Here is a 23,720-nt window from a genome sequence, read left to right as displayed (position 1 = left end):
CGGGAAGAGGTGTGGTGGTGGGGTTTGCAGGGAGGGGGTCCCCTGCTGGACAGGCCAGAGAGGGGGTCTGCTGGAGGAGAGGCAGGGAGGGGGTCTCAGGGAGGAGAGATGGGGGGGTCCTCTGCTGGAGAGGCCAGGGAGGGGGTCCCAGAGGAGAGTGCTGTGTGGGATTCCTGTGAAGAGAGCAGGAGTTGGGGTTCCTGGGAGGAGGGGATGGGGTGGGGGTCCCTGATGAATTCCTGAGCTATGGCAAGGGGTGGCCCTTAGGGGAAGAGACAGGGTGAGAGACCCCTGAGTACCAAAATAGAGGACCACCTATTATCTAGGTGGTCCCTGGATAATAAAATGAGGATGAAAGCATTCCCTGAGAACAGAAGGGGGTAGCAGTGAACTGGGCTGAGAGGTTTCTCGAGGACCATCAAGGTGATGGGGTTGCCCGAGTGACAGGACCAGGTAAGGGGTCCTGAGGTCCCTGTGGGGAAAGGTAGTGGGACGACCCAAGGGGTGAAGTCATAGTAAAAGATGGTCCCTCAGAAGTCTGGATGTGGGGGGTCTCAGGGAGTGGGGAAGGGCTCCTGAGACCAAGAACATAATGAAAAGGTCCTGCTAGTTGGGGTGGGGGAGGCCCCTGAAGCTGGGGAGAGTGCTTAGGATGCCCCCAGGAAGGAAAGAGGCTGGGGAGCCAAGAATGGGGGGCATTCAGAGGCAGGGATGAGACCCTAGAAAGCAGGTTCTGAAGCAAACAGATTAGGACAGCCTCTGGAGGCCGGGTGGGGAGGTAAGAAGGCCTTAGGCCCTGGAGGGTGACAGGTTTTCAGGGCTGCAGAGAAGCCAGAGAAGGGGATGGCAGGGATGCCTTCAGGGATGATGGGGGTACTTCATCTACTCTACAGCAAAATCGTGTCCTGTGAGGAGGAGACGGGCTTGGTGTGTTGGGGACACACACTTGGAAGGTCGTGCCACAGTGACCTCTTCATTCCTGTTCTCTACGATGGGCAGGGTGTCCCCATGAGGACAGAGGGGATGAGTGTATGTTGTGTTTCCTGGTCTTGCCACTCAGCCTGGACAAGGGTGGGGATTCCATGCACATGTGTGTTAGCTAACACCGTCACAGCCAGGCATGAGGACATTTAAAAATCCACCCCTTATCCTTCCCTTCCTGCGTATTTTCTTTCACGTTTTCTGGAGTTCATCCTTTGAAGGATTGATTCCCCAGTGGAGGACGCCGGCCTCGGGTTCCAGACACGTCTTGCACTTACATATACACATACCCCAATTGAGTTCCCATTACATTTAAGGTAGACTACTGAGTGGCTTCAGGGTGCATCATAGATGTCCCAGGCCTTCAGAAGTCTGGCCCAGAGCTGCCTCTTCAGCCACAGCCAGTAAGCATGCTCATTGGTTGGTGTTCTCTCCTTGCTCTCTCTCTGCAATGAGTCAGTATCTTGCCGTTTCGTCTTCAGGTCATTGTTCAACAGGTGCCCAATAAGTTTGTGCTTAGGCTCCTGGTTCAGGCTTTGGGGCTTCTTGCATGATGTTGTGACCTTATGTATTTACCCACTGGAGTCTGTTCCTCCGGCCTGGCACTCCATGAGCCCTTCCTCCTGATTCTTCTTTTTCTGGGTGGGGGGGCAGCTACTGCGGATTGGACTCAGGGGCACTCAACCACTAAGCCACATCCCTAGCCCTATTTTGTATTTTATTTTGAGACAGGATCACACTGAGTTGCTTTGCACCTTGCCATTGCTGAGGCTGACTTTGAACTAGCAGTCCTCCTGCCTCAGCCTCTTAAGCTGCTGGGGTTACAGGCGTGCTCCACTGCATCTGGCTCCTGATTCTTTTGTTTTTAGTGGTACTGGGGATTGAACCAACCAAGTGGTGGTTTATCTATATCCCCAGCCTTTTTACTTTTTAATTTTGAGACAGGGTCTCGCTAAGTTGCCTAGGCTGGCCTCAAGATTGTCATCCTCCTGCCTCAGCCTCCCAAGTCATTGGGATTATAGGTGTGTGCCACCGCACCTAGCCCACCTACCTGGTTTTGATGAGAATAAAGTGAAGTATCTATGGCCCTAGGAAGAGTGCCTGCCCTGCCTTCCTGTAGGCCTTTGCAGTACCAGCTCAGGCATCATCACCAAGCCAGCAGGTCACCTGTATTCTGATCTGTGTGTCCTTGGCTCATGCTTCTTAGAGACAGAAACCGGGCACGGTGGCCCATGCCTATAATTCTAGTGCCTTAGGAGGCTGAGGCAGGAGGATTGTAAGTTTGAGGCCAGCCACAGCATTTTATCAAGATCTTATATGAAATAAAATCGAAAAATGGCTGAGTAGAGCGCTCTTGGTGCAATATCTACTACTACAAAAGTATTTTTTAAAAAGTTATAGGTAGGGGCTGGGGCTATAGCTCAGTGGCAGAGCACTTGCCTAGCATATGTGAGGCACTGGGTTCGATCCTCAGCACCACATAAAAATAAATAAAATAAAGGCATACTTTCCATCTATAACTACAAAAAAAATTTAAAAAAATAAATAAAAAGTTATAGGTAAATAATTTGGGACTTCAGGATAGAAGGTTCCTGGTAGAGCATCCAGTCTCCCCTTGTCTGCTGCTTAAACCCCCTCAATGGCTGTGGACCTTGACTTAACACATTCTTGAGTGGGTGGCTGTGCACTGCTGGATATGGCCAGTCTCCTGTAGAGACCTTCACTTAGAGCTGCCCCGTCTGATCCAGTTCCCCCTGGCTGCAGCCAGCCCTGGCAGTGACACATCCAAGTTGTCCAGGAGAGCTGTAAGTGTGATGTGCACCTTCTAGATTTCAAACTTAATGCAAAAGAAGTAAATACTCAGTAATGTTCATATGTTGATTACACATTGAAAATGATGCTTTTGGTGGGTTAAATATCGTACTAAAAGCAGTTTCACCTGTTTCCCATTTAAAACACATATCCTAAACATTTTTATTTTCTTTTTTTTGCAGTGCTGGGGATGGAACCCAGAGCTGTGCACATACTAGGCCAGCACTCTACCACTGAGCCATATTCTCTGCCCTAGGAAATTTTTAAATTGCGTACGCGACTTCCTCCTGCTCTGTTGGACAGTGTTGGGGTCTTATTATCATTGAACTAAAGTATCTACCTGTTACAGGAAGCTGTGTTTTACTCCAGGATCAGGTTGAAAGTCAAGGTGTTCTTAAAAATAGCTCGTCAAAATTTCCTTTGAAAATTGCTTGTGCCCAGTAAAGTACAGTAGACAGTTGGTGCAGTAGCACTGAGTTTAGGGCCACAAGTGTCCATGTGACACATGAGGTCTGCAGTAACAGAGGGGGTGCTGGTTGCACAGCATGCCCTGGGCTTGTCTGCACCCGTCCCCCTTCTCCTCAAGTGCTGGTCTTTAATTCTTGAAAATTAAAATAATACAGGGGCTGGGTACAGTGATTCATACCTGTCATCCCATCAGGAGACTGGGAGGTGATCAGTTCAAGGTCAGCCTGGGCACCTTAGTGAGGCTGTCTCAAAATAAAGATGCAGCCTCTACCTTCCACCCCTTGGTGCTAGTCCTTTGTTCCTGGCAAAGATCGGTGTCCTGACCCCCAGTTCCTTCATTTTCTGTTGTGGTCTAGAGACCTCCTGAGTCCCTTGAGCTGCAGCTTGTCCCCAAGTTTTCCTGAAATTTGCAAGTAGGGGTCTGGCCTTCAGTTCCAATCATGCACTTGTGGTGGGGGTGCACACATGTCTCATTGCTGCTAGATGGTGATCCCTGAGATCTGGCATTAGGCCCTTGTCCCTTTGATTTCCTCTGGCCTGGCACATGGCTGCTTGTGATCATGGCTAGGTGGAGTCATCTTGCCACCTTTCAACATGCCCCCTGCTGATCTGTGCCCTTGAACTGCACAGGGCAAACCTGGTGGACCTGCAGAAGAAGCTGGAGGAGCTGGAGCTGGACGAGCAGCAAAAGAAGCGGTTAGAGGCCTTCCTGACGCAGAAGGCCAAGGTTGGTGAGCTCAAGGACGACGACTTTGAAAGGATCTCAGAGCTGGGAGCTGGCAATGGCGGGGTGGTCACCAAGGTCCAGCACAGGCCATCGGGCCTCATCATGGCCAGAAAGGTGAGCAGGTAGCAGAGTGGGAATAGAACCCCAGGAAATGAGAGAGGTTGGAGAGGCAGTGGGACCTTTGCTGTCCAGCTGCCCCCTCCAGGGACCCTGAGTGCAAGGAAGCCCACTTGTAGTTGGAATTCAGCAATGCTTCTGCTGCCTGGGACCCTCCCAGGTTGGCTGACCTTTGCCTTCAGGGAGGTTTAAGTTCAGGTCCTGGGGTTAGGGGAGTGGCTCAGTGGTAGAGCATTTGTCTAGCATGTGCCAGAGCCTGGGTTCCAGCCCCAGTGCCAAAAAATAAGAGAAAGAAATCAGTTTCCTGGAAGCTTTCTGGTTTGTGCACGGCTGGGTCCAGAAGTGTGGTAAGCAGAGTTTTCGGGAATATTAGTGTATTGGTCAGAGGTTTCAAAGAAACAGAATTAACAGAGTGTGCATGCACATGTGTATATGTAGAAATTTACTTTATTTTTGAGATGCAAGGGAGGGGACCCAGGGCCTTGCACATGCTAGATAAGCGCTCCACTCCACTGCTGGGCCACACCCTAGCCTGAGAGGGGTTTTGTTTTAAGGACTTGTTTTTCATGGTTGTGGGCATTTTAGTCTGAGATGTGCAAAGCAGACCAGCACCCTGGAGGCCAGGGGAGAGCAGAGGTTCCAGCGGGAGTGTGAAGGCTGGCTGAGGCCGACTTCCCTCTTACCAGGGAGGGCACCTCAGTGTTCCCTCCTGAGACCTTCAGCTGATTGAATGTGGCCCACCATCTCAGAGGGTCACCTGGTTTACCTAAGAACCTACAAGTTTATCTGCTCCCCACATCTGAAAAAGACCTTCCCAGTCATGTCAAGACTGGTGTTTGACCAAAATCTGGGTTCCCAGGCCAGGGGACACATAAAGTTGAGCATTGCCCCCTCTTGTGGGATTCTGTCCACCCTGGTGTGACAGTACCTGCCCACCTGCTCATCCTGGCTCTGGTGCTGCAACACAGCCTCTCTGGAGTCCCCGGGAGGTGAAAGGAGTTCAGACCAAGGCATGACCACTTGGAGATAGGAGCTCCTAACTAGGGACTCTGTGTGGACAGACTTCTGCTTCTCCAGCGTGTGTGTTCCCATGGGGAGAGCCTGCTCTTCTGGAAGCCTGTCATCCTACAGTCACTGCCCCTTCCTGAGTGTGGGCCTCCGCATCCCTGTGCCTTTCCTGGTCTCTGTGGGAATTTAGCTCTGAGGCTCGTTCTTTCTTCACATATATAGTTTTTAATTGGTTATTTATTAATTGAATTGGGAATTGAACCCAGGGGCACACTTTACCACTGAGCCACATCTCACAGCCCTTTTACTTTTTATGTTGAGACAGGTCTTACTAAGTTGCTCAGGGCCTCACTAAGTTGCTGGGGCTGACCTTGAACTTACAATTCTTCTGCCTCAGCCTCCTAAGTTGCTGGAATTATAGGTGTGTGCCACCACACCCGGCTCTTTCTTCTTGCTTCTAAAGCACCTCCCTGCACCCCTGAAATCCACAGCTGAGGATTTGCTATTTCTGTTTCCTTTCTGCTGGCAGACTTTTCAATATCAGAGCAGGGCCTGGGGTTATGGCTCAGCAGTAGAGCGCTCACCTAGTATGTGTGAGGCCCTGGGTTTGATCCTCAGCATCACATAAAAATAAATAAAAAGATAGATAGATAGAAAGAATAAAGGTGTTGTGTCCAACTACAACAAAGAAATAAATATTAAAAAAAAAATCAGAGCAGCCTTGGCAATCTGGGGCCTACCTTCCCCACAGCACTAATGTGAGGACAGTGTGCTTGTCCGAGTACAAGTACAAGGGAGCAAGGGCTCTCAGACCAGTCAAGGACTCTTCTGTGTGTCCCTCTCGTGCCAGGTAGTAAATGGGAGCCCAGGACCTTCCCATCTACGTGCGGCACTGCAGCTGAAGGGCACAGATTGAACGGGAGCCAGCGCCCCAACAGGTCTCCCAGTGCAGACCCCCAAAGGTGCAGGGCAGCCTTGGGGCTGGCGAGCCCACTCTGCAGCCAGTGTCCCCTGGTCTGTTTGATTCTCAGTCAGTGCAATATGCCAGACAAGCAGCCAGGCCCAATCTGGAAGGCCCAGTAAAGCCACCCTCTGGGTTTTTACAATCATGCTTGTTTGTCACCCTCATAAGTGTGAGCAGACACTGGTCATCTGCTCACTCCGCATCCTTCCAGAGTAACGAGCGTCCTTGAATTCTGGGGTAATCCAGTGGCCTCCTGTGAAGGGCAGGGTGAAAATGCTGCATCCCGAGACCCAAAGCCACAGCTGCTCTCTGCAGGCAGGTCACGCGGAAAAGAAGCAGCAGAGGGGCAGCGTGGGCATTAGCTTTGGGGAAGGACCTGGGTCATAGCTCTGGTCCTCAAGGTCACAGGGAGCATGCCCTATACACTCCCTGGGTTGGGGACACTGTCGGCCTCTCTCTGCCCCTGGACCCAGCACCTTGTGCTTCTTCCTCCCTGGGTCCCTCCCACAGGCAGCTGTTCCCCAGCTCTTCCTTTTGGTGGCTCCTAAACTCAATTTCCTTTGGGCCCCAGCCCAGTGTCACCTTGCTGCCATTCCCTGAGCGTATTGACCGCGCGCCAGGCCTCCTGACTGCATTTCCAGCCTGGCATCTCATGCTCCCCCGAGCAGGGGCCTCTTGGTCTTTCTTCTGATTGCTGGCGTCCACAGCGACTCCACGAGTGTGTGCTGAGCTGATAGCGGCTGTTCTCAGACGTGCACACCTGGTCTCGCCTTAGCAGATGAGAGGACTCATCTCCGACTCGTCTGAAGTTCTGAGGTCTGAGGTTCTGAGTGGCCAGGATGCTGACTCTGATTGCAGCTCCTGCCTGGGCTGTGGGTGACAGCTCCCTGGGGGTAGGTAGTTGGGGTGCTCCTGGCATCTTACGTTGTTTTCTGCATCTCTTGCAATCTTCCTGCCTTTGGAAATATTGTCGATAGTTTCCGCTTCAGCGGAGGGAATGGTAGACTCCCCAGGCCTCGGTGTCATGTCCCAGCCTGAAAGAAGAAGGGACTCAAAATGTGCCCACCCCTGTCTGAGGGGACAAGTGCAGTGACCAACCCCTCTTGGACTTGTTGCTGAGTCGGAGTCCCAGGGGCCCAGGATGGTTGAGGGGGGCTTCTTTTAACAGCTCCTACTTTCCCCAAGTGGAAAGTGTTTGGTCTGTCAAGTCCTTTTTTTTAACAGCTTGATGGAGGGGTAATTCACAGACTGTATAGTGGCACCTTTTTAAAAAAATATATATATATAATTTAATGACTTCTTTTTTAATACATTCAGTATTGCACATTTATGACTACAGTCAATTTGAGAATGTCTTTATTGCTTTAAAAAGGTACCTGTTCCCATGAGCAATCACGCCTCCCCTCCCAGCCCCGTACCCATATAAACCCTCCTCCCCAGGATTAACCGTCTCTCCAGGAAATCCATAGTTGTTTTTCTGCATGTTCATTGTAAAAACAGCTTGGTTGTGAAGTAATTCAGGCACCATACAACTCACCCATTTAAAGCATACAGTTGGCTGGAACACAGCATACTCACAGAGTTGTTTAGCTCTCATTGCATTTAATTCAAGAACATTCTCACAACCCCACAAAGAAATCCTGTACGGTTAAGCCAACACGCCCTGGCCTTGCCCCCATTAGTTCACATCCTGTTTCTAGACTTGCCTATCCTAGACCTGTCCTGTCACTGGGTCACCCACTCTGGCCCTGTGTGTCTGGTTCTTAGTGAGCATGAGTCCTAGAGGTCCATCTGTACTGCAGCTGTGTCATCTCACTCCTGCTCATGGCCAAGTGACACTCCAGAGCGTGGAGGAAGCGTGCTTTGTTTCAGTGGACACGGGGGCAGTTCCCCCTCTGGCTGCCGTGAAGACTGCGGTGCACATTCTGGTCACAGCTGTGTGTGGGCAATCGATTCTCCTCTTGGGAAGACTCCTCAGAGTGGGGTTGCAGGGTCCTCGGTTGGTTCTGAATGCTGTGGTGCATTCCAGGGCCAAGGGACCAGTCCCCCGCCCCCCGCATTTCTGGACACCCCTAGGTAACCCGCTGTCAACTCTTTGCAGCTGATCCACCTGGAGATCAAGCCAGCCATCCGGAACCAGATCATCCGCGAGCTTCAGGTCCTGCACGAGTGCAACTCCCCGTACATCGTGGGCTTCTACGGCGCCTTCTACAGCGACGGGGAGATCAGTATCTGCATGGAGCACATGGTGAGCACCCGGCCAGGAACCACAGGGAGGAAGGTGTCTCCCTGCCGGGGCCTCAGAGCCCCTGTCCTCAGAGGCAGCAGCTCAGCAGCTTCAGAGGGTTCCTTGGGTGTCACCGGGGCCTCTTCTCAGCTCTGTTTCCATGGAGGGTGGGGAAGTCCTCCCTGGTCAGCCTAGAGAGAATCCCCTGTCTCTGCCTGGGGCACCGTGTTTCCAGTGTGCTGGACCTGGGTAGTCCTTGTCTGGTCCTGTGGGGGACACACAAGTTGCTCCTGTGAGCTGCCCCATCTAGAGTACAGCTGTGTGTGGCGTGCCAGTGAGCACCACGGGGCGAGATCCACAGTGCAGTTGCTGGGCTCGGGAGCATGGAGAACCGAGCTGCTGCTGGAAAGGGTGCTCCTGCCCACAACCCAGCCAGAGCCGGGGTCCCAGTCCTGCGGGGCCCAGGCACCTGAACCACCACGGTTGGGCTCAGTGTGGCCCCTTGTTGGAATACTGTGGTTTGGAAACTCAGAAATGGGTGGGATCAAGGGTGACAAAAGCAGAAGTGGTGAGAGCTGCAGAGCTTGGGGAGTGGCCCCCATCCTGGCTGCAGGTGCCAGACACTGCCTGCCGCAGGGCTCCCCGTGCAGAACTAGGGTGCACTGGTTGTCTGATGTCCCTTGGCTGAGCCTTGCAAGCACACCATCCCCTGCAACAGTTTTGTAACTGAGGCAGGAAATGAATTTGAGCAAGAGTCCCACTCAGCTGTGGGGTCCAAGCAAATCCACTCATGTGGGAGCCCCTTCCCCACCTGGGAGGAGCGAGTCTGTCTTGCAAAGCCCAGGTGCAGGAAGGCCAGAGGGCAGAGGGAGGAGAAAGCGCCCCCTGGGCGGGACCTGCCTCCTCCCCTTCTTCCCTAGCTGGGGTGTGGTTCCAGAGGCTCCCTGCTTACCCTCTGGGAAGGAAGGTGCTTCATCTCCTATCCCCCACTCTGATGGGTGGTCCCAGTGCGGCCAGCACTGTAGCCAGGCACCAGGCAGCCCTTGCTCAGGAGGGAGCCACGAACCCTCCTCTGCTTTGAGGACCTGCCCTTTGCTTCCACGGCAGGCAGACTCGCTGGAGTAGGAGATGGAGTGTTCAGCACATGCGCGGCAGCCTGGGGTGGCCGACACACCCACACCTCAGACAAAAGGCAGGGCACAGTGCACACGCCTGTAATCCAGAGACTTGGAGGCTGAGGATTTCAAGTTCAAGGCCACTCTCGGCAATTTTACAAGACCCTTAGCAACTTCTGGAGACCCCTACCTTAAAAAGAAAATTTAAAGGGCTGGGACTATATCTCAGTGGTAGAGCACCCCTGGGTTCAATCCCTGGCACCAGAAAGAGGCAGGGCAAAGGATGTGGATTTTGGTACCAGGGATTGAATCCAGGGACCCTTAACAACTGAGACACATCCCTGGCCCTTTTTTGTATTTTATTTAAAGTCAGGGTCTCAGTTCCTTAGGGCCTTGCTTAGTTGATGAGGCTGGCTTTGAACTCACGATCCTCTTGCCTCAGCTTCCCGAGTCACTAGAGTATAGATCTTTTTTTATACTTTTATTTTATTCATTTTTATATGGTGCCGAGGATGGAACCCTTGTACATACTAGGCGAGCGCTCTACCACTGAGCCACGACCACAGCCTAGAGTGTAGATTTGAAGTGGGAGTGAGCCTCTGGGGGGGTCCTGGGGCTGCTGTGGCTGAGCACACTGGTCTGGGACATGCACTCTACTCTCACGCAAAACTTTGGACAAGACTGGCAGCTCTCTGTGGGCAGTCAGGGGTGAGCATTAACAAGCTCGCCCTGGATAGCACCCAGTGCTGCGTGAGCACTGAGCAGACGGCAGCACGTCTTCATTTCTTAGTCTATACAGTTGCATGACAGTCTGCCTGGTTAGTACCTGGCTTAGTGTGTTTTCAGTTGCTGTAACAAAATGCCATGGCGGGTGGTTTATACAGGAAAGAGGTTTATTGGGTCATAGTTCTAAAGGTGGGGAAGTCTGAGAGCACAGCCAGCGTCTGCACATGCACAGTCATAACTGGGGGAGGTGAAGCCGAGCAGGTGTGCTAGGAGGCACAAAGGGCTGCTTGCTTTCTAATAGCCGCTGTCCTAGAAGCCACCCACCCCCAGGGGAGTCTACTCCTGCCACATACCCAGAGAAGCATCCATCTCTCCTCATGAAGGTGGAGCCTGTGACCTCTGAAAGGGCTCAGATAGTGCTGGTACGGGGCGGGGGGGCTGAGTTTCCACACAGGGCTTGGAGGACCACACCACACCCAGGCCACAGTAGCGTCCCTGGGTTGTTGGAGTGTCCCTGATCTAAAGGGAGGTCTCAGCCTCTCTCCCAACAAACTGATGTGCAGATGGCTTGTTTGCAGTCTGGTAGAGTCTGGCTTTCAAGAAAAGACTCCTAGTTGTGTGGGTCATGTCATTGTGACCATGATGTGTTTTATCTAACTAATGATTAATGTGCTGATATACACATTAGTAACTGTAAGGATGACCACTGTCGCCATATGAGCTTTCTGTTGTGGAACTCGGGCTGGAGACAAGAGGCTTACTCTGGCTTGCTATTGCTTTGGGCCTGTGGTGATAGCAGGCCATGGTGGGAGTGCCTGGCAGGGAAGACCACTGGCCGAGAAGCAAGAGACGGAAAGAGGAGGGACTGAGTCCCAGTGGCCTAACCTCCCAGCAGATCCACCTTGTAAAGCTCCAGCACCTCCCAACAGTGCCAAGCTGGGGATGGAGCCCTAACCCTGGGCCTTCAGGAGACACCCCAGCTCCACACCGTGGCGAGCTGTGAGCCGCACAGCTTTGGTGCACATGGCCCAGCTCACCCGCCGCTCCTGTTGGTCCTGGGACTCGGGATCAGCGGGGCTGGCTGCTTCTCTGCAGCCTGAACCTATTGAAAAGCTCAGGACAGAACCCAGCGAGCAGTGGGGCCAGGGGCCAGAGAGGGCGGCTGCAGTGTGCTGACCACACAGAGGTACCTCAGCATTCTTGGGGTCTGGTCAACTCTGTGACCAGGCGTCCCAGGCGCAGCAGTGAGGAGCCTACAGCCCTGGAACCCGAGGCACCGAGCAGCTCCGTGGTGGGGAATGAAGCCGCACGAGTGCAGTCCACGTGTGTGGGGCTGTAAGGACACGCCAGAGGGAGCCTATTTGTTTCAACTCCATTTCCCATTACGTGTTGGTATGTGCGTGAATGCATGGAAAGATCCAGAAGAGGGCTGGGGCTGGGCTCAGCGTAGAGTGCTTGCCTAGCATGTTCGAGGTCCTGGGTTCGATTCTCCGCACCACATAAAAATAAATAAAACAAAACTATTATGTCCAACTAAAAAATAAATTAAAAAAGAAAAAGAAAAGAAAGATCCAGAAGAGTATGTCACACTTTGGGGCCAGAAGGTGGAACTGCTGGGGCTCAGAGGGTGATCACTGCCTGCCTTTTTGTTGTTGTTGTTGTACTTGGGACTAACCCGGGGTGCTCCACCACTAAGTTTCATTCCAGCCCTTTTTTAAAAAGTCTTATTTTGAGATAGAGTCTCACTAAGTTGCCAAGGCTGGCCTTGAGCCTGTGATCCTGTTACCTTGGCCTCTCAAATCCGAGATTACAGACATGCAGCACCACACCTAGCATTACATCTGAATTTTCTAATAAGAAAATGTATTCATGTATTACTTGCTCAATAACAACACATTTTCAGGAACATTTAAAACACACATGCAAAAAAAGTGTCTAGTCATGCAGAGTGAGATCAGTGTCACAGAGACCTGGGCGCCGTGTTTTCCCCACCACATCCTGTTCCGTGTCTCAGGCAGGCCACTTATGCTGGCAGGCTGTGCACTCCCCAGCTGCAGGCTGGGGCTCCCTGGCGCTGATCCTGCCTTTTCCCCTGCACCCCGCCCCCGCCCCCGGCTGTGGACCATGTCTAGGGACCTTTTGGTTGTGACCGGGATTCTCCTGGCATGGAGTGCTGCTTAGCACCTGCAGTGCCCAGGACACCCACTACAATTTGATTGGCCCCAAAGTCCTCAGTGGGAAATGTGCAGGCAGCCACCACCCCTCTCTGCCCTGCGGATGGAGGGGTTTTGTGTGCACTGGGGAGATTCCTGGCCTGGTGTTGGACCCCACTGGGCCCCCGGCTCCTCCCAGCAAACGCTCTCCGTTTCTTCGTCCTGCACATATTTATTGCAGCTCTGAGGAGTTGGAATGAAAAGAGGTGGCACTGGCCACACCTGTCATCCCAGCTGCTCAGGAGCTGAGGCAGGAGAATGGCAGGTTCACAGCCAGGCTCAGCACCTTGTGAGACCCTGTTTTAAAATTTTTAAAATGAAAAGAGCTGTTACTAGGGATTTTTTTTTTTAAGTTGTAGATGGACGCAATACCTTTATTTTATTTTTTCATTTTCATGTGGTGCTGGGATCCAGCCCAGTGCATTATACGTGCTAGGGAAGCGCTCTGCCACCGAGCCACAGCCCCAGCTTTATTATCTGTTTTTGCTTTTCTAGTTTTCTTAAAGTCAGTTGATACAAACAAGAGCAAGGCACAGTGGTCATGTCCATGGCCCCAGCTGCTCCCAGAGGCTGAGGCAAGAGGGTCACAAGTTTGAGGCCAGCTTTAGCAAGTTAAATGAGACCTTGTCTCAAAATAAGATTTTAAAAAAGGGCTGGGGATGCAGCTCAGTGGTGGCTCTAAATCCTCAGGACCAAAGGCGGGAGGCGGGAATGGGGCAAGAAGAACATGTATACTCCCTCCTGCGCCACTTACCTGGTCGTCCTGCTCACTGGCGCACCTGGCTCACTGGCGCTCAAGGCGGGGGCCACACCTGTCCTTCTACCCACATGACCGGCACCTTTGCCCAGAGCTCCTCGATAGTCACCTATGGGTCCTGGAAGCTTCAGAGCACATAGGGTTTTGTAGTGTTCTACAGCACAGTGAGGCAGAGCGGGGGCCCGAGCACCCCTGAGGCTGCTGCTTCTCCTCTTGCCCTCAAATGAAGGGAAGCATGTCCTAGCGACCAAGCCATCTTTGGGGTCCTGCAAAACAGGTTGGCAAGAACTCTGCCCCCAGACTTCCTGTTTCAGTTTCCTCTGTGTCCAACCCAGAGTAGACTCCTGGCAGGGTTCTGGCCCGCAGTAAGCATTGGCAGTGTCACCACCTGGTGCCCAGGGCTGGCCTGGTAGCGTGGCCCAGACTCCTCTCCCTCCCCAGGCACCTGGGGCAGCTCCTGGATCTCCGGTTTTGTTCCTGGGCACCTTGTGAAGGACACATAATCTCTGTTTCCTCGTCTGTCCGTTGGACTTGGGGCCAGACCCAGACACAGTGGGAGACTAACCAAAATGTTGGTATCTGCAGGTCTTTTGCAGGGTGCCTGGCACAATGACGAATGGGTGATGGGAGAATAGAGGAAGAGTTCAGATGTCCCTATCCCCTAGCTGGCCTTCCGAGTACCTCTCCTGCTGGCCAGGGTCCACAGGCATTAGCTGCCCTTCCTCACCTTGCCCTAGAGGGAGGCCAGCCTGAACAGGTGCTGGCAACGGAAGCACTTGGGTTTCTATAGGAATGCCAGGGTGGGGCTGTGGACCCCCAGCCAGCCTGCCCTTCCTCCTTTTTCCTGCCTGTGACACCACACCTGGCGTGCTGGCTAGGACAGGGGCCCGAGAAGATGGTTTGTGGCTTGCATGTGCCAATGTGGTGGCTGCTCAAGTGCCACTCCCAACGACCGCCCAGACTGCACAGACAGCCTTGTGAGCTCCTAGGGTCTGTCTCTGTCCCCAGTCAGGGTTTTGGTGGAAACTAGAGTAGAGCGCCTACCATGGTGACCTCAGGAAAGCGGCATCTCAGCAACAGGCCCTGTGGGACACTGGAAAGCGGCGTGGGGCACACACCAGTGCCCTGGGATATTCCTCCTCACTTCCTACTGTAGATGTGGCCCTGCAGCCTCTAAGCCACAGCTGAAGGAGTCCCTGCCCTTCGCTGGACGGCTGTGCTTGGCCTTGGCCTGGTGCCTTCCTGCAGTAGAAGGAGCCCTCACTGCCCGGCTGGCTCTTGAGAGCTGTTTCTCACGCAGGACGGGGGCTCCCTGGACCAGGTGTTGAAGGAGGCCAAGAGGATCCCCGAGGAGATCTTGGGGAAGGTCAGCATTGCGGTGAGTCTCACCACGGACCCCGGCGCATCCCTCCCAGCTGAGGCGCTCTTTCCTGTGCCAGCCCCTTCCTCATGGCCAGGGTCCAGGAGCTGCTCAAAGCCGTGGGGGTGCTTGTGGGGCCCTGCAGAGAGTTGCCAATTCTGTCTCCACTGGCTGTGGGACTTCTGAGCAAGTTTCTGAGGGTCCTTGGATCCCCATCCGCTGGGTGAAGGTGGCAGGTCCTTTCTAGCTTTTAAGATTTTCTGTCATTGTCCTTGTCCCTACCCCTACATCTCAGGCCTAGCCGAGGTCTCAGTTGAACAACTATGAGCAGAATGGCCACCATCCTCCCTCCATCTTATGGCAGGCAGACACCACTGGCTGGGGTCTCAGGTCGCGTTGGTCAGGGTGGTTGAAGGGGGAGCCTGGGGCAGACATAAACCTCTGACCCTATTCTCCCCTCACTGTCCAAAAATGCTCTGGGCAGCTGAGGGATGGGGCAGGCGTCCCGGCCCCAGCCCCAGCCCCACAGTTGGCAGAACCTGGGGATTTAGATCCTGCCGCTCTGTGACTCCACAGAACGTGGCTCCCGGAGCCTGCGTCTGAGCCCTCGAAATGACCGGAGGTGCACCTGCCCACTCGGGTGGAGGACTGATGGGATGCTGGGGCCTGGCGCTCAGTGTTCCAGAAACAGCCGTTGTCGGCACCATCGTCGACCACTTCCCCCTGAGGAATCTGCCATCCAGGCGCCCCTTGGCAAAACAGCCCAGTGCGCCCCTAACCCGTTCAGTTCTGCTGGAACCTTAACCTGTTCCTTAGCACGCCCCGAGCCTGAGCACCCGGGAGATGCCGTGGGGCTGGTGGGGCTGAGCCTGGTGCTAGGACCCAGGCTGCCTCTGCCTCTGTGCGCCAGCCCCTCCTCTTTCAAGTGGAGGGGGGACCAACGCGCCCCTCACAGGCTGTGTGGGAACCAGACAGTTGGCACACGCCACCTACCACTGGAGGCCCGCCTCCCTGTTGGCCTCTATTGGCTCTAAACCTGAGAAGGTCAACACCACCTAGACAGGGTCCCCCTGGCCTATTCCAGACACTGGCTACTTAGATGTGGCTGGGGCCAGGGCAGCCCCTGCTGCCCCTGTCCTGCTCACCCAGTCCATGGCCCTTGCAGGTTCTCCGGGGCCTGGCATACCTTCGAGAAAAGCATCAGATCATGCACCGAGGTAAGGAGGCTCGTGCCGTCCCCAGAGCCTGGCGGGCCACCGCAGTGCCCAATGGCCCCTCACTCCTGGCTGGCCCTGTCCTCAGATGTGAAGCCCTCCAACATCCTGGTCAACTCCAGAGGGGAGATCAAGCTGTGCGACTTCGGGGTGAGCGGGCAGCTCATCGATTCCATGGCCAACTCCTTCGTGGGAACGCGGTCCTACATGTCTGTAAGTCCCTCCAGGCCTCCCCTGTCCCACCCAGACCCACAGGGAGCCCACGGGTCCCCCTAGTCTGTTTTCCACGTCTGGCTTTCCTCTGCGGCCGAGTCCTGTCGCCCTCCCTTTCCCAAGCAGCTCTTCCTCCTGGAGACCTGCCTGTGTCCTGCCTGTGTCGGCACCATCCAGCCCAGGGCACTTGCTACTTTCTGAACTGAGATCAGACTTTCTTGGTGCCTTCAGAGATACCTGGGTGCCCCGGAACCTGCAGGGGGCCTGGGATCTGAGAAGCCAGTCTCGCCCTGCACAGAGGGGGTGATCAGCCTCTGCCAGAAGCTCCCAGTGCTGTGGGCTTCTGGGGCCTCAGTCCCCAGGCCTCGTGCACACATGGTGGGCCTGGAGGGATGTGGCTCTGCATCCTCCCACTGCTCTGGTCCCTAGCTGGGGAAGCGGGCTGGGTCCGCAGCGGTCCCTGGACTGCAGGTGCTGGCCCTCCGCACACTCCTCCCTCCCGTCTCTCTGGCAGCCAGAGCGATTGCAAGGCACACACTATTCGGTGCAGTCGGACATCTGGAGCATGGGCCTGTCCTTGGTGGAGCTGTCCATCGGGAGGTACCCCATTCCCCCACCCGATGCCAAGGAGCTGGAGGCCATCTTCGGCAGGCCCGTGGGCAACGGTGCAGAAGGAGAGCCCCACAGCACCTCACCCCGGCCGAGACCCCCTGGGCGCCCCATCAGCGGTATGGCCTGAGTCTGAGACTCCTGGCGGGGAGTGTGACCCATGCAGGCACTGCTGTGCCCGGGATGGCAGCTGCCGCTCTCTGGCTCCCTCAGCACCACCTGTCCCCCTGGATCGTCCAGCTAGTCAGCAGTCCTCTCACGGTGCTGGGTTTCTGGGGACGAGCTGGAAACAGCAAGCGCCCCAGACCTGGTGTGCCCGCGGTGTCGCAGCTGTTGCTAGCAGCTGGCCAGGTCGCTGGATGGGTTCTCCAGCATTTTATCAGGGAAACGTCAACTGTGCACTTGAGTGGCAGGAATTGCCCCTGGGCACCTACTACTTAGGGCCGGGCCATCCCGGAGCTCTAAACCCAAGACCTTGACTCGGAACATCCTTAGGACTATTGGATTTGACCACCAGGGCCCTGGAGGATGCAGGAAACCCTTCATGAGGACGCTTCGCTCACTCTGGGGGAGAGTGTAGGGGAGGGTCCCGGACAGGTAGCAGAGCCCCAGAGCAGTTTCTGGACCCCTGGGGTTCTGTCTTTCCCAAGTCCAGGGTGAGCCCTGAGGGCCTGCGGTAGCACAGCCGCTCTGCTGAAGCAGGACCTCCACACCCTGCCACACCTCGGGCAGGTGCCCAGCTCAGGGCTTCAGCACCTCAGTGTCCTGCCGCCTTTAGTTCCAGGGCATTCCATCACCTGAACAGGAAGCCCTGTCCCCAGGAGCAACCCCCATCCCGTCCCCAGCCCCTGCACCCATAGATCCATGTCCTGTCACTGGGTCACACACTGTGTCTTCTGTGTCTGGTTCTCAATGAGCACGAGGTCCTCAGGTACCTCCATACTCATTTTGAGGGCTCAATAATATTCCATTCTGAGGGTGGGCTGCTCTGGGTTTAGCCACCCCGTGGCTGGGCATGTGGGGAGGTGACAGCATCACCCACAAGCCCCGTTCCTACTCCGTGTGCTGCTGCAGACAGACCACATGGGTGTCTTGGTCTCATTCTAGAGGAGAGTTCCCAGGTCTTTGTCCTCAGGCCTGGCCCTGCCCCTCCCAGCCCCACTAGATGGCAGCCACCTGCCTGCCAGCACCTCCCCCAGCCCATGCCCTGGCCTCTGTGCCCATTTCAGAACAGGCAGGAGGCGAAAGTCCAGCTGCTGAGCCCAGACCTGGCCAGCTGGGTCTCGGACAGGGGTCAGCCACCCCCTGCCAGCTTCCTGTTCCAAGTGGCATCTAGGGCCTGCCTCTGTCACCACCAGTGGCTCTGTGCAAGGTCATGCTGCTGTCCTTACTGTGGGCCCCCTCCCCCACCCAGCCTGCAGCTCAGGAGCAGGGCCGTGGCTGTGGCACCTCCCAAGGCACTGCCAAGCATGGCTCTTCCAAAGCACTCGTGTTTGTTGTGGCTTTTTTGTTTGAGTTCATGGGGGGCTCAGGAGAGCAGTCTCTTCCCAAGGAGCAAGCTCAGGAGCCAGAGGCCAGGCCCTGGCCACTGCCACCTCCCCAGAGTTTTGCTGCTGCCATAAGCTAGTGGCTATGATGGCGCCCAGTGTGCCCAGCGCCCCCAGACCTTCACCTGCACAGGGGCAGAGTCATCTGCCAGTCTCACCCACTTCTGTCCCCCACTGTGTAGGTCACGGGATGGACAGCCGGCCAGCCATGGCCATCTTCGAGCTGCTGGACTACATTGTGAATGAGGTGCGTGAGGAGGCCTCCGGTGCTGGTTCCTCCTAGGGACTCTGCCCATGTGCTGCCCAAGAAAGGGGGCCGCCCTGGGGCGCTCCTTTTTGTGGACGGTTGTCTGGTGTGCAAGCCACTGCCACCTCTCCCCTCGGACCGCACAGGTTATCCGCTTCCCCAGGGGGTCTTGTTTCCTTAATGAAGACGAACCCAGAATCCCCATTGCAACCCCCTCCCTGTATCCAGAGATGCCCCAGTCTGCCCGTGCTGGGCCCAGAGCCAGGCCGCCTCAGGCCCCGTCCCCCAGCATGTCCTAGTCCTAGTTTGAGCATCGTGGAGTCAAGTGCTTTAATCCCCTTCCCTGCCACCCTGGTCTGGGGAGGCGCTCCGCTCCAGAGGGATGGGCTGACTCTGCAGCAGGGCTCTGGGGAATGGGCCATTTTTTTCCCTTCCTGCTCTTTCTGGGTCTTGATGGCTCCTCCCAGATGCCCCAAAAGCAGATAGTGTGGCTGTGTCCTGTGCAGACGAGCCGGTGACCTCAGGGCTGGTAATCAGGAGGGACACAGCCTGGACCCTGGAACTACCCTGTTCACCAGGTCCTCGGGTCCACTAGAGCCAGGGAAATGACAGAGTGGCCAGTCTGCTGCAGGATTAGGCTTGTCCCTTGGTTAGGTGGTGAAATGACACGATGGGGTGTTCCTGGTGACGTGGCTTTCCCTGCCATTGGCAGGGATCCCCAGGTGCTGTGAGCACGTCAAACACCCTGAGCATCAAGGTGCCCCCCTATCTGGGGTCATTCTCAGGGCTAGACCCTCAGACTCCCCACAGTGCTTGTGCACAAACCTGGGCAGCAGCTGGCCTGTGCAGTGCTGACCAGGGAGGCAGCAGCCCAGGCTTGGATCCTGGAGGGATGGCATGGTCCACGGGATGATAAGCCTACCCTGCTCTGCCCCGTCGTGCCCAGTCAGTGCGTTGTGCAGTGGGAAGAGGGGAGGGTGTTCTCTGCTTGCAGCAAGGGCCAGGAGAGGTCAGGTGGGGGGCCCAAGGCCACATGTGCTGACCTGCCCTCTATCTCCCCACAGCCACCTCCCAAGCTACCCAGTGGCGTGTTCAGCCCACACTTCCAGGAGTTCGTGCATAAATGGTGAGGACTGGCATGGCCGCGCACAGCGGGGCAGGAGGGCCCTGACCCACGTTAGCTCACTCGAGCTCTGCCTGCTCTCGGTCCCACTGATGCCCAGCCTGTCCCTCGAGAATCCTGAGTAGTCGGTGGCAGGATTTGGCAGGAACTTAAAACCCCCAGGAGAGCCAGAGGCCCTTTCCGGGATGTGGCTCCCACCTGCCCTCCCCGCTTGCCCCCAAAATTGTGTATGAACCTGGATTAGGCCCTTGGTCTATCCACAGCGGCCACCTGCTGTCCACTGGCAGGAGGGAGGAGTGCCTGCCCAGCAGGTCTCTCCTGGGGTCTCCTACTTGGATTCTCCTGCCCATCAAGGAACCAGCAGTGTCCGTGCTGGGGCCTCATGCAGCACCCTGGTGCCCTGGAGGCAGCCTCCTGTGGATGTCACCCATCAGATGTGCCCTGGTGGCCCTTTGTGTCTGAGAACCACCCTGCAGCCCCGAGCTGCTTTGAGCTGCTGTCCTCAGGCTGTTCTGTTTTTTTAAAGGAAAAACTTCCATTTTGACCCTGGGCCTCCGAGCTTGGCGTTTTTATTAGAGATCTACCTGTAGGGGCTGAGGAGGTTGAGGGAAGAGGGTGACCAGTCAAGGCCAAGCTCGGTAACTTAGCAAACCCCGTCTCCAATAATAACCAGAGCTGGGGATGTGGTAGAAAGATACACATCTATGGCTGCTACCAGGCTGTGCCCAGGCAGGAGGGGCTCCCGCCCCTTTCCCCTTGCCTCCCCCTCAGGCCCTTGTCCTACTCTCTCCTGGGGGTGTCTTGCTCTGGAGACCGGAGGCAGTGATGGAGCCCCGTGTCTGTCTGGGCAGGAGCCAGGTGGCTGGGCAGCACTGAACCAGAGTCCCAGGCTCCTACACAGGTCTCCTCATGGGCTGGGGTGACACAGGCAGCCTCACCACAGTCCAAAACACTGGGCCCCCGAGCCACCAACTGACTGCCCTGTCTTGTGCCTGTCCCCAGCCTCATTAAGAACCCAGCAGAACGAGCAGATCTGAAGATGCTCATGGTGAGTGGTGCCCTCAGACCCTGGGCTGGGTGTGGAGAGGGTGCACGTGGGGCCCTGCTGTGAGCGAGCAGGAGGAGTCCAAGCTGGCTGGGCTGCAGGGCTGGGAGAGCAGAAGGATGGCGCCAGGGTTCCAGGGCAGTGCCCGCTTCAGGCCCTGGGTGGCTATGGGCCGACCCCTTAGTCCTGAGCAGCTCCCAGCTCCTGTGGCCTGGCGAGGTGACTGCCTTTGTCATACACCCTGAGTGAGTCCCACTCAGCGCCTGGGTGCTCTGTCGCTCTGGGCGGTGTCCCCCTGAGGCTCGGGATGTGCTCTTGATGTGCTCAGATGCTCTGCCCTGGCCAGACTCCCCCAAGCAGGCCAGGGTTTCTGCACCCTGGAGGTGACTGCAGGTGTCCTTGAAGCTCACACTTCTTGCTACACCCGGCTATTGGCTAGAGCTCGCCTCCCCAGCAGGTGGGAAGAGGGAGACAGCTACCTCGGGCCCAGCCAGCATGTTCTCCTGGGCGGGCAGGCCGGCCTGACACGAGCCCTCCCAGCCGCATCCGCCGCCTATGGTCAGCATGTCCCCAGCACAAGTCAGCAGGCCTCATCGGGTCTGCGCTGCTGTCCATCCTAGGTAGCCGCTGCTTCATGTGCCCCAAGAAAGAGCTTTGTGTTAGAGACACAGACGTTGATTCTCAGCCTCCCAAGTCCACGGTGGAGATGTCCATACAGGGCATTTTGGAAATGCAAGCCGTGCCCTTTGCCTGTGGCGCCAGTAGGCCCCATGGGTCAGGCTGCACAGCCTGCCGCTTCCACGCCGGGCCTCCTGGGCCTGCAGTGCTTCACCTCAGGACTCTTGGATGCCCTTGTGCCAACTGGCTGCCCGCTGCCCAGGAGGCCCACTTCAGTGCCTCCTCCAGGATGGCCCCCATCAGTTGGTTGTGGGGACAGCTGAATTTTGAGACCCTTGGCTGTGGTAGGAACACAAGGCCTGAGTGGGAAGGGGTCGTCTCCGGCTGCTTCTCTAGAGGGCCCTGCACCCACCCAGATCTTAAGTGCAGGACAGAAGCAACACCTGTGCAGGGCGGTGGAGCAGGGCACCAGGTGTCTGAACACCTTCTTGAAAGTCACCCAGGGCTCTGGGGCAAGGCTTGGTGGTTAGCACTTGCTGCACACGGGAGGCCCTGGCTCAGCCCAGGCACGGGTAGGAGCCTGCTCACCGCTCCTGTGCCAGCCAACTGGACGTGCCAGTCCAGTTGTGCTCTTGACTCAATCAGGGGCATGTATCCCAAATGACACCCTCTGGTGACCCTGAAGCCCCTCCTGCCACAGCTCCTCAGCAGTGCACCCTCGTCCCTGAGCCACATTTTGGGGCTCCAGAGCTTTGTGGCCAGTGATTGTCTTATTGGACATCTTTGAGTTGGGAACCCTGCAGAGAGCTCCCTTGGCAGATGGGGCTATTCCTGATCAGATGTCCTTGGCTGGGGTGGTCCTGTCTCGGGGGTTGCCCAGTAGAGGCCAGAGACACCCACCCCAGAGAAGAGCCCCTCCCCCTGTGTCCAGCATGCTGAAGGGAGTGCAGGCTGTGGGGCTGGTGTTCCCGCCCTGCCCCAGCTGCAGGCGTCACTTCTGTGTCATTTCCACATTACTTCCGCTCTCTGCACTTGGGTCCCCTCTGAAGCCAAGTATGTGGTCCTGGGTGGCCTTTGGCACTCCCTGGGTCGGCAGCCACCGTGCCCAGCCCTCAGCTCCTCTCCCTTGCAGGGCCACGCCTTCATCAAGCGCTCAGAGGCTGAAGAGGTGGACTTCGCCGGCTGGCTGTGCAGGACCCTGCGGCTGAACCAGCCCAGCACGCCCACGCGCACCGCTGTGTGACGGCCACCCGGCTCCCGTGTCTGGCTGCCTGCCTGCCTGCCCCATCTGTGCCCGCCCTCTGGCCCCTCCTGCCCCGGGAACATTTGTGTCCTCATGTCCCCTGGGTTGCTGCCTGGCCTGGGAGGGACACTGCTCCTGTCACCGTCTAGGAACCTGCTTACTTAGTTTAAAAACAAAACAGGGAGAGGAAAAGCAAACGGTGCCCACTGCGCCTCCTTGCTGCGCGGGTCTTCTCCATGTTGGTCTCTCCCCTGGAGGCTGGCGAGGATCAGGGCCACTGCTGCCCTCCAGGGCTGAAGCCCCAGTGCCCAGGCCCCGCCTCAGCGTCTCACCTGGAAAGCCGGGGGCCAGGGGCCTGCAGCGGACCACTTCCTTGCCTCCCCCTCTGGCTGCTCTGCCCCTCGTCATGCAGCCTGGACAGGAGGCAGCCCTGCCTCCTGCCCAGCGCACCATGGAGGCCTCTCCAGGCTCCAGGGAGCACACTCCCTCCCCGGGGCTGAGCTGAAACAGCTCTGCAGAGAGGAAGTGCTGGTCTCCACGCTCTGTGTGGTTGAAACCCCAGCAGATGCAGCAGATAAGGCCTGTGTCCCTGCACTTGCAACAGGCCCCACAGATGTGGTGGCTGTCACCGGTGCCTGCCCCGCGAATCACAAGCCAGTGCCCAGGCACGTCACTCTCCCGAGGGCCACCAGCTGCTCAGCCCCAGTTGGTTACAAGCAAAGCGGATGAGGTCCTGTCCCAGTTCCCGTGTCATCCTTCATTCCTGTTGGGCCCTCCTCTGTGGTCCCCGCACGGCCCAAGGCCCAGCCGTCCTGCCTTCAAGGCTGCGTAACCTCAGCCCACTCACAGGGAAGCCGCATCTGGGCTGCTTGCAAGGCCTCCCTCTGACCTCTGAAGTAGCTGCGGCCCAGAGCAGCCCCTCCATGCTCCTGAGCGCGGAGCACAGGCCGCACTTCTCTGTGGGCTCTCGAGGAGATGGGCTGCAGGCCCTGGGCTGCTGCAGAGGGCAGGAGCTCGTGGTCCTCGGGGAACCAACCAGAGCACCATCCTTTTCTTGAGACTTTTTAGTCTGTATTGGTTTTTTTTTTTTCTGCAGACACCAAAGAGGACATGAGCTGGTGCCTCATTCAAACAGCGTTGCTGGTTTCTGCCCAAACCCTCTTACAATTTAGGTTCTTGGGAGGCAGAAGCAGAAGGACTGCAAGTCCAAGGCCGTCTTTGACAAATTAAGGAGACCCTGTCTCAAAAAATAAAAGGGGCTGGCTCAGTGGAGAGCAGCCCTGGGTTTGCTCCGGGTATTGCCAAGAACACAAACCCTGGCCTCCCCGTTTCCCTCCACTACCTCCCCCACTCTGCCTGCAGACATCCCCACCCTTGGCCACCCTC

General features: G+C 56.4%; 1 protein-coding gene across 1 annotated transcript; it reads left to right on the top strand.

Annotated features, from left to right (window-relative positions):
• Positions 1 to 867: 867 nt before the first annotated feature.
• On the top strand, positions 868 to 22,531 carry Map2k2 (mitogen-activated protein kinase kinase 2). Its single transcript, XM_015503633.2, has 11 exons — positions 868 to 927; positions 3,830 to 4,102; positions 8,179 to 8,325; positions 14,416 to 14,493; positions 15,641 to 15,692; positions 15,778 to 15,902; positions 16,417 to 16,630; positions 18,241 to 18,305; positions 19,370 to 19,431; positions 20,431 to 20,476; positions 22,224 to 22,531. The coding sequence occupies exons 1-11, from the start codon at positions 868 to 870 to the stop codon at positions 22,332 to 22,334; spliced, it is 1,233 nt and encodes a 410-aa protein (XP_015359119.2). The 3' UTR covers positions 22,335 to 22,531.
• Positions 22,532 to 23,720: the final 1,189 nt, after the last annotated feature.

Source organism: Marmota marmota, unplaced genomic scaffold, assembly GCF_001458135.2.
Source record: "Marmota marmota marmota unplaced genomic scaffold, marMar, whole genome shotgun sequence".
In the NCBI taxonomy this organism is placed as follows: Eukaryota; Metazoa; Chordata; class Mammalia; order Rodentia; family Sciuridae; genus Marmota; species Marmota marmota.
This window is presented reverse-complemented; position numbering and strand designations above follow the sequence as displayed.